Raw genomic sequence first — 9,366 nt, forward strand, 5'->3', positions numbered from 1 at the left:
CGGCCTATAGATGGGCTTTTCCTTTTTGAAGAAGGCTGGAGCAGCCGTTAAACGCAGAATCTTGCTTATCATCGAGCTAAAAGCCAAGCCAGTGCGAAAAGACCGTGCAAGTAGGACAAGCTCATTGAGAACTCTCACGGCTACAAAGGCTGCAAGCGCAGAAGTTAAGACGACCCACGAAATTCAGTCTGTAAGTCAGCGAATCGTTACGTTCGTCATAATCTCTGTGCTTACCATTAATCGCTCCAGTTCGGATACGACGGGCCACAAAGTATCCCAATCCGGCGTTCACGACCAGTACCAGTAGGCCCATCAGGCTCTGTACTTTCCTCAGACAGTACAGCGCATAGCTGCAGCATTCACTGCGATCAGCCCCGTCTTGAGGACTGCAACCGAACTGTAAGCTGACATTAGGCATCATTGGGTTTATTTACTTACGTAGATGGCACAAAGTCATCATCCAAGTCAGCAGCTCCGTCGAGACTAGCAGTGCCACTGGTAGATGAAAGGTGCCCAGACTCGGAGAATCAGCAGAATGCGGAGTTGAAGAGGATGGCCGACAATATGGCCTTTACGAGGAAATGGGTAAGCACACGTTGCGTACCCTATAACCATAATGACAATCTGTTTTGCCAGCAGAATTTCGAAAGCCGATCCTACGCCACAACCGAAGAATCCACGGGCGACGATCAGAGAGACTTTGAGAAACTTCCCCATACTGAAGATGCGAAGAAAGAGCGACCGTGTCAGTTGATGGGCGGAGCCATATTTGACGTCGAAGACCCTGACTTCACGAAAGGTATGGGAGCGCTCGGGAAGGCCGGAAACACCAAGCCACTTTGTGATTCGTCACAGGAATTGTTCGACGTCTCAGATCCCTGGCTTGCGATGCTCTCCGTAGAAGGTCCTGGGCAGACGTATGGCTTTGATGGATGAATGTGGCCTTTCGATCCATGACGTCGGTGCCGGGATTTGAGTTCGGATTGTGTATCCACTGCAAATGGCACACGTTGGCGACCACCAACGCGTTGACGAGCACACGCCAGCGACGGATGGCACTTCTTCGGACATCGACGGCATACAGCAGTTTATCGGTGAGTTGTATCAAGCTTCCGTTATAACCGGTTGTGTTCCTTGCGCCGCTCTGCACTACGATCCGCCGCAGGACCAAGAAAGCAGTGAATTGCCTCGCTGTGAGGCGTCTCGTGACCGGGGAAGAAAGGCAGAGGGTGCATGGCTGGTGCGGCTGGCTCAGAGTCTTATAATAATAAATGGAGGACGGATGACATTGAGGACAAATGACGGCAGTTCGTGGTGTGCAAGTGAACCCCAACACACGTACATGTATAAGGAAGCCCCATTCGGCTATGCAGCCTTGAAGATAGAAAAATGATAGAAAACAACATGCGCACAAATTCTTCCAGTCCAGGTACACTTTATGGGACTGGCGCCCGTTGCCCGTGAGGCGAGGAAATGATGTATGCGCAATGCGACACGTCGCGGTCGAAGTTGCTAGGAGCTATAACTGTAATGTCAGGCAGGTTCAGGTACAATTCACTCGAGTGAGTTACACAGACAATTACTTAGCGTGTTATAGCCCTTGATTTCTGTGGTCATACCACTCGCCACAGGGGCGTAGATGCTTGGATTAACTTAGTTCAGAATGCATGTTTCGCATTTTGCGCATTTTCTTTCGCCCTTGAGCACCAACAGCCTTTGCTGCATCTCTCATATCCTTCGCCGATCCGATCTACGAGTGAAAGAGTAGGATACACCTTCTTATGTTCGGTGTTCTTCGCTTTCGAAGGAACAATAACCATAGGTCGAGTGGCCACATGCCATCCCTAGAAGGATCTGATCTGTCGCACATAGATCAGCCGCCATTATCCTTTCAGCTCTGCTATATGCGACCAACATTCCAGGTACTTCGTGGAGCAGTCAGCTTCAGCCTGAACGTCGGGGCTTCAATTATTCTCCGAAGGCGTGCGAAGACGGGGAAGACTGAGGCCACGAAAGTGGTTTTTTAATCTTGGGGACCTTTAAATCTGCACTACATGACGGGTGGGCATACCGATTTCCGGGTAACCGGATCACTTGCGCAAAAATGCGCCATTTAGGCACAATGTGAGTGTCGTGAATTGAGGTATGTGAAGCACCGCGTGAGCGCACGTAGCGACCTGGTAGAGAACAGTAAGTCGACTGGACTCGACTGGGGTATCGCTCTATGCTGCATGCTCACGAATACCTTGCAGTTCGGTCGAGTATGTGCGGCCTCTTGTAACTGTGTCTAGCCTCGCAATCACAAGCTCCCAGCTATCTGTAAGCATATTCCAAAGGTTGATGAGATGTCATTCACGCCCGAACGGTGTAGCAGAAGGCAATGGATTGACGCGTCCTCTTGTCCATCTAGCCATCTTCACGCTGGAAGCCATTCCCGGAGACCACGGTCCCAAGCGCGGACTTGATTGATGGAATGAAAAAGAGGACCTCAATATGGCATGGAGCCTATGAAACCAGCTGTAGGACCTTTGCGAGGGTGTCAGTTTTAGAGATGCAGTTAGTGCGACACTGTTGAACAAAACTACGATTCGGATCAATAAAAAGGTATACTGCTCCTTCTTTGCTCCATTACTCACAAAGTTTGGCTTCCTAGAAATTTAACAGACATCAGAGTACATCCAGATGTTCATCCGCATTAGTTTGCAGAATCCCGCATACCTCGACAATGGTAGTGGGAGCTCCCCTTGCCATCCGAAGCGTTTCGCGCCTCAGCCACAGGTCGGCAAGGATGCAAACAGGGAGCTGCAGGTACGTTTCTTTCTTCTACATGTCATAATTCCTAATGCCCCCATGCCTTCTTTACCCAGCTTTACAAATCGCACGAACTATTCGAACTGAGGAAGGCGGGAGGAGATCGGTTGCAAGATACGCACGAAGCGCTGGCAGCCGAGAAGTACGATTGCAACGTGGAGAACTGAAGCAGTCTGAGCATGTTGGTCACTAGTGAATCGCCGATTCTAACCCAAGGCACAAACCCAGAGGCCCAACCACGACGAAACGACCTCTGCGGCAGGGTTAATCGCGCAAGCACTTGAGATTCCCTTCTGGTACAGCACGCCGCCTCAGCTTCCCAGATATAACGCTGCAGACACAAAACGGCACAAGTCATGACGCCGACGTCTGAGGCGACCAAAGCAACGAGTGACGGCGGACATAGGAGCTCGATGAAAAGATTTTGATCCGGCCACTCACTCGCGCTGAGCGCTGGCACGACAGTGGCGTCTAACTTTCCGACAGTGGCGTTGAAATTTCGCTCGCCTTGCCGCCAGTTAGCTCAACGCAACCACCATGGTATCAGTTTGAACTTGTGGGCCATCGGTGCGCAGCGTATGACAGATGTAGTGCTGTACTTGTGAAGCTGGAAATGCATGAAGTCACGTCAGATTTGGCACCTCCACTATATATACAAGCAAATGGACTATCGAGTGAGGACTCAGGAAGGACAACAAAACCGCCATTTCACATAGCAGTCATCAGTACTTGTCGTTGAGAAGAGCGATGCTTCCATAACGTCTACATTATACGGCTACAGTACAAAATGTACAGCATATTCAGTAATTCATGCAGTCTGAAGTTGACGATTGGTGCTTGGAAAAGTTGTGTCAACTCCGGGACCAAGAATATGACATGCGACCAACTCACAGCTCGGTAACAACATAAATCCCTCGTGTCCCTCCTGGTCGACACACAGCTACTTCGCATCTTCTGAGCCTTTCATCGCCTCCAAGTTGTATTGCACATTCTTCCGATATTTCGTCACCAAATCTGCTGCTGTCTTCACCTGCGAGTTTGCGCGGATAATCTCCTCCAGACAATGATTCAACTCAATGATTGTTTCTGTGCATTTATCCTAGATTTTATGTCAATGAAGACTACGCAGCCGACCCCGACAAGAAACGGGGAAACGTACGGCATTCTTGATGATGCGCTGAAGGAGGATATTCTGTCGTTCAGCGTGTGGGTTCTCCATAGTATAAATGCCTTAGAGAGGGTGTTGCTGCGAATGCTATGCCCTGAATATCAGAACACTGCTAGAGAGAGCAACAGCGGTGGTGGTAGCGGTCGAACAAGCGCGCACCCACTGAATCGCACAATACGCGGCCACGTGATGATGTACGACGCGGCTGTGGCTGAACACGATGTCTACGGGCCTCCAGACATAAGTAATTCACGCATCGGCATGCCATCCTTAAAAGAGCATGAAATCGATAACAAAGTTTTAACAATTTTTTTCATGGGAGGGTCGTTTGATCTGAGTGTTGAAAGTTCATTGTCATATACAAGGCAGAACTTAATACTAAGCTACATAGCATTTAGTGGTGGTGTAGTCGTACCACCCCTCGTTAGCCAGCTACTCCGCCGCCTTACTCTCGAGGTATTCGGCTCATTCAATTCACGCTCGGAGCCCCGGATCGCAGGCCAGCGAATCAGGAGCTGGCCAACCCGAAGTTAGGACCTTAGACACCTCCAACTAGGACCCCGAGCACCGATTATCCGCGTGGCTGCCCAACCCACGGGCACAGGCAGCCGGCTGCTGAATCCTCTCCCCCACACAAGGTTTTCATATACTTATTACATCCTCTCTTCCTCGCAAGCGTCCGCCGAACTTACGAAGCGGTACATACTGGTGTTGGTGGTTCGGGGTCCTCGAGGCTCGTGACCGTCACCCTGAGGGAACGTCAACCTAGTTTGACGAAGAAGGGCTCCCTCATACCCGTCTCTTCCCCCCCCCCTTCGCTGCCACCATGGGATCATTTTTTCTCAGACGCTTCACTCCGGATGATCTCCCCGACCTGAGACAAAGTTATCGTTGTCACTGAAGGAACGCAAGTCGCGGGCAAATAATATGATTATGGCTACATACCGACTTCAGCGACCCCAAGCTTGCGAAGAAAGCAGCGGAGTCGCTCATGGAGAAAAAGAACAAACTAGACGCCGTGGGTACGGGCATTCTACTTGCAGTACCGTGCTCTTTGCTCATCCGTGTAAATGATGATAAGTCAGTGAATTGTGCTGCCTTGTGAGCGTATAGACACAAGAGATACATTTCGCTCAATTTGGGACCCGCGACAGATTGCTGTATCCTACGCCAAGACGTCCGATGGTGAGTTTCGCTGGCATGTGGTGCAATTCAATCATCACCCGTTGATGGTGTAACAGGGATTCAAGATGTGGTTATGCTCAATCGAGCGTCACATTGTGGGCGCTGGCGAAACAGTCAACGGGCCTTATGATTCATTGCAGTTATCTGAGCCCTTTCCTCTTCATGCGAGCTGTGCTTCCGACACTTAAACGGACAGCAGGAGAGCGGAATAGTGATGTTCGCATTGTTCATGTGGGTGGCACGAACACATTGCTAATTGATTGGCTAACATTACATATCTATAGCCCTCCTCAAAGGAGCACTTCAACGCTCCAAATGACGTGCACCTCCGCAATGCCGAGGACTTCAATGTTAAGTACAAAGATTACTCGCTTGCTCAATACCAGCGATACTGTGCATCTGAAAATGCATGTATTTGCATGTTCGTACTGATGAGGATGCTGCAGCACTAACCAAACTGACAGAAATCGTGTTCGTAAAGGAATTGCACAGAAGACTCAATGCAGAGGGCGTTCCAATCATCGTGATGGCCATTCACCCAGGCGTCGTCAATACAGGTGAGTATGTCTTCTCCTTTCCCGGTCGCATATGCTACGTCCACATTTGAACCCCACAACCTTTCCCAGAAGGAGTGCAGAAGTACGCACACTCCGTCGGGCCCATCTTTTTCCCCATCTACAGCTTCATTACCAATGCGTTTTATGAGCATCTGGAAAAAGGCAGCTATGCTCGGCATTTGCTGTTGTACTCTATAGGGCCAGCGGTACATGCTGAATTGAGCATCTTCCATGGTGTGCACGTTATCTCCTCGGGAATGGTGTGCAAACCAAGCCGGTGGGCTGAGGGCCCCGAGTTACCGAAGGAGCTGTGAGAAACGACGGAGGATATACTGTAGACCTTGGGATAGATCTTCCGTAGGAGGTGCGTGCCTGGGATGCGATGCAGATTGATAGTCAGTCTCATAAGTGGTGCTGCGGAACCCAGCGATGACGTGAGAAGAAGCAGGACCAAGCGGTGCATGCGTAGCGCGCGAAAGGCGTTTCAAATATTTGTCCTGAGCATGTAGTGCAGTAAGTCAATCAAGCTTCTTCTCACCTAATGTCCGCTGATGCAGGCTGAAACCTACCTGTATCTCGCCTAGGAATCAAACCATGTCTCATAATTGCAAACGTCGCATTCATCGGCATGGAAGCAAACCTTGCATGGTTATATCAACAATAATGATGATTAAGCGAAGTCTTGGGGGGTGGTCATACGTGTTTGAGCCACGAACGCTCATGCCTAGATATCAGCTCGTGCATTGATCGTCGGTGATACTGCCAGGCTATTTGCTCATTTTCTGGCTACGTTGTTCTGGTACGAGCCTGGATGTGCGCATTGTGCGGCCATTGAGTCACCGGTGCTGTATTGATCAACTCGTGCGTTGATCCTCGCCAATTCCTCGGTGATACTGTCGGGCTGTTTGCTCATTTTCCGTCTACGTTGTCCTGACATGAGCCATGGCGTGCGGCTACTGATTACTGAGCCATCTATACTGTGATTGATCAAGTGCGAGATGCGTATTGGCCCATTTGCCATTGGAGAGACTGAATGGTTCGGAGAGTATATGAGAGGAGACGGTGCTGATGCGTGCATTTCTGTCCCTAAGTCCTGAGGCCTGACCTCTCTCACTTCGGTAGCTGCCATGGCTCTCATTGATCTCAACCCCACGATGGGCGCCGTGTTTGTTGGTCTCCTGTTGGGCGCGGTGTAAGCCTTGTTCCCCAAAAGAACTTCGCAGAAATTCATTGACATGTCGACGTTCTAGGTTTCATGGAATAACGACATTGCAGACGATCTTCTATGTATGGTTTTCGATGACATGCAGCTTGTTACGTTGGTACTGATGTAGTCACTCCATGACTTGAAGTATACGACCTATCCAAACGACAAGGTTATACTCAAACTCCTGGTATGTTGAATCTACTGTAATATTTTCAGACCTGACTGTTCTCACCGCTCGCAGGTGGCCTTGCTTTGGTATGTTTTCAAGTATCACAGCCGATAACCCGACGAATCATGATCTTTCGGTACAGGTTTCTCGACTCGCTCTCGTTGGCGATGGTTGCATACGGCCTGTACAAATACTTGATCACGGATTTCCTGGATCCACTTGCGCTTATGTACATGGAATGGTGAGTATGTGCGGTATCGTTTTATTTGATCATGTCGTCTCATGAACTGGATCACAGGGGAATTGCTGTACGTCTCCTTTGTCGATGTCGGCAGCCGATGATTGTTGATGTAGCCTCAAGGCCGAGCCCATCGTCTCTGTGTGTCTCAAAAACCCATTATGAATGGCTAATGTTCACTTTTTCGCAGGGTATCATAGCCTTCATCGTTCACGAGTGAGTTAGTCATCAGATTGAGCATGCCAGTGTTGAGACCTATGTGCAGGTTTCTGATCTACCGCATATGGATGCGTAAGTTATTGCGTCTCTAGATTGTGGACATGGACTCACCGCAGTACAGTGAACAGGCGCTTGGTCATCTATGCAGTCTTTCTCGTAAGTATTGGAGCGGTAGTATACATTCGGGCTTGACACTGACAGTCTTGCTAGGCGGCGTTCTCGCTGTTACCTCTTTGTGAGTGCCCCCAAAATAGCTATTCACTGTGATAAGGCTGAATGCAAGTTTTTTAGCGCTGGCTTTCCGTGGGTGAGACTCTTTGAATATTCTGATCTGTTCCTGATTGCTCGAAATTTAGTTGCATCTCTGAAATCGTGAGTTGACTGAATTCGACCTGACATGCCATAGTTGACTTATACCGGTCGTAGAATTACTGGAGGGCCGCGCCTGTGGACGAGTATAACTGGCCTGAGGGTGCGTGCGACAAGGGCGGGTTCTCCAGTAACAACTTATACAAGCCTCCAACAGTGGGTCGCGATCACCGCGGACACCACAACATCAGCCCTTGACCTTATAATCGCCTGCACGATTTGCTTGCAACTATTCAGGAGTCGTACTGGCTTCGCTCGGTGAGCACGTGATATGCGAAGGGCGTAAAGCAGAGATGCTGAATGCTGTTCTTCCAGGACCGATAAGATCATTCAGAGGCTGACCGTATATACGATCAACACTGGCCTGCTCCCTACGTGAGTATAGCGCATATTCGCATTGACATGTTGGATTGACAGTACATTTCCAGCATCGTCAGCATTGGAGATCTCATTGCGGTGAGCAGCGTCATCAACATCAGTCATATGTGCCTGTTTGACGTGCAACCTTGATAGTACCTGGTCGCACCTAAATCCCTTGCATTTGAGGTCTTCAACATCATTGTATCAAAAGGTGCGTTTTTCATGTTTCCGAAGAGCGTAAACCTCATAGCTCTTCCTCGTAGCCTACACAAATACTCTTCTTGCGACGTGAGTGCTGCCTGAAGAGATCGTATGTGCCATTTGCTAAGACCTCTGTATTCAGGTTGAACAGCCGACAGTCCGTGAGTAAAACTGCAACAAATTCTAGCGACGGATTGTCGCATACGGCTCCTATCGAGTTCAAAGTGGGCAGGCCAACGTTACCGACTGTTGAATCAGGCGGGTCCTTGATCGATGACCAAGCAGAGGAAATGGACTTCGCATCTGTGAGCATGTGGCCTCGAAGTCCTAATGATATATCTGCTGACAAAGCATGTAGACGAAGGATGCCGGGCCTGACGCCCGCGCATATGGTATATCTACGCAAATCATTCCGTAGACGTTCCGCCAAACAGCTGTCTAACACTTCACGTTCACCTTGCACTGCGCACGTTCATAGCCACAAGATCATCATCACGACAGTATCATGACTATTCTTTTCTATGCACGACTGACTTGAAAAGCAGATGCTTAAGCAGCCATTATACTATTTGTCTCGGTAGCGATCGATAACTTGTTCTCAAGTACTAAGTGCTAGGGTTTCTATAGCCGCTTTCATGCCTGTATAGTGTCTCGTTATTTATTTGTGTCGTTAGGTTTTTCATGAAATCAGAACGAGCGAGCCTTATCTCAGGAGGAGAAGACAGGGTGCCGCCCAAGCATTGAGTTCGGTGTTTGTTCTTGCTCGTTGTCCCTTATCTCGCCCATCTGTCACGGTTTTACCTGACAAGTCATTATAGGAACAAATGCTATTAAGGAGCATATTATTTTTCATCATTTCTCGTCGCACAAGAAGTCACGTGA

The 9,366-nt window shown here is 49.3% G+C and overlaps 4 protein-coding genes across 4 annotated transcripts; 3 read left to right on the forward strand and 1 right to left on the reverse strand.

Annotated features, from left to right (window-relative positions):
• Positions 1-737: 737 nt before the first annotated feature.
• Positions 738-967, forward strand: LAESUDRAFT_728149 (uncharacterized protein). Its single transcript, XM_040909375.1, has one exon. The coding sequence runs from the start codon at positions 754-756 to the stop codon at positions 934-936; it is 183 nt and encodes a 60-aa protein (XP_040762066.1). The 5' UTR covers positions 738-753; the 3' UTR covers positions 937-967.
• Positions 968-3,488: 2,521 nt separating this feature from the next.
• Positions 3,489-4,112, reverse strand: LAESUDRAFT_682871 (uncharacterized protein). The gene is made up of 3 exons (XM_040905806.1): positions 3,971-4,112; positions 3,703-3,910; positions 3,489-3,647 (listed from the first exon to the last, which is right to left on the reverse strand). The coding sequence occupies exons 1-2, from the start codon at positions 4,028-4,030 to the stop codon at positions 3,752-3,754; spliced, it is 219 nt and encodes a 72-aa protein (XP_040762067.1). The 5' UTR covers positions 4,031-4,112; the 3' UTR covers positions 3,489-3,647; positions 3,703-3,751.
• A 1,214-nt stretch (positions 4,113-5,326) lies between these two features.
• On the forward strand, positions 5,327-6,035 carry LAESUDRAFT_761178 (uncharacterized protein; the record flags this gene model as incomplete). The annotated part of the gene is made up of 4 exons (XM_040912873.1): positions 5,327-5,395; positions 5,449-5,557; positions 5,611-5,721; positions 5,791-6,035. The coding sequence occupies 4 exons, from the start codon at positions 5,327-5,329 to the stop codon at positions 6,033-6,035; spliced, it is 534 nt and encodes a 177-aa protein (XP_040762068.1).
• Positions 6,036-6,776: 741 nt separating this feature from the next.
• On the forward strand, positions 6,777-9,100 carry LAESUDRAFT_728153 (uncharacterized protein). Its single transcript, XM_040909376.1, is given in 18 exon segments — positions 6,777-6,806; positions 6,821-6,913; positions 6,972-7,008; positions 7,074-7,115; positions 7,205-7,338; positions 7,452-7,476; positions 7,526-7,551; positions 7,601-7,626; positions 7,676-7,710; positions 7,765-7,789; positions 7,846-7,861; positions 8,041-8,181; positions 8,212-8,266; positions 8,309-8,355; positions 8,627-8,789; positions 8,843-8,918; positions 8,969-8,993; positions 9,061-9,100. The coding sequence occupies 15 exon segments, from the start codon at positions 6,849-6,851 to the stop codon at positions 8,900-8,902; spliced, it is 897 nt and encodes a 298-aa protein (XP_040762069.1). The 5' UTR covers positions 6,777-6,806; positions 6,821-6,848; the 3' UTR covers positions 8,903-8,918; positions 8,969-8,993; positions 9,061-9,100.
• The last annotated feature ends 266 nt before the right edge of the window (positions 9,101-9,366 follow it).

The sequence above is a fragment of the Laetiporus sulphureus genome, assembly GCF_001632365.1.
Source record: "Laetiporus sulphureus 93-53 unplaced genomic scaffold LAESUscaffold_33, whole genome shotgun sequence".
NCBI classification, from domain to species: domain Eukaryota; kingdom Fungi; phylum Basidiomycota; class Agaricomycetes; order Polyporales; family Laetiporaceae; genus Laetiporus; species Laetiporus sulphureus.

Bases quoted from the DNA above. Each gene is read 5' to 3' on its own strand.
- LAESUDRAFT_728153 (XM_040909376.1), top strand. From the start codon at position 6,849: ATGGCTCTCATTGATCTCAACCCCACGATGGGCGCCGTGTTTGTTGGT. The intron at 7,552-7,600 runs GTGAGTTAGTCA...ACCTATGTGCAG, and splicing joins ATAGCCTTCATCGTTCACGA to GTTTCTGATCTACCGCATAT. The intron at 8,356-8,626 runs GTCAGCATTGGA...CTCTGTATTCAG, and splicing joins GACAGTACATTTCCAGCATC to GTTGAACAGCCGACAGTCCG.
- LAESUDRAFT_728149 (XM_040909375.1), top strand. From the start codon at position 754: ATGGGCGGAGCCATATTTGACGTCGAAGACCCTGACTTCACGAAAGGT.
- LAESUDRAFT_682871 (XM_040905806.1), bottom strand. From the start codon at position 4,030: ATGGAGAACCCACACGCTGAACGACAGAATATCCTCCTTCAGCGCATC. The intron at 3,911-3,970 runs GTACGTTTCCCC...CATAAAATCTAG, and splicing joins AGCGCATCATCAAGAATGCC to GATAAATGCACAGAAACAAT.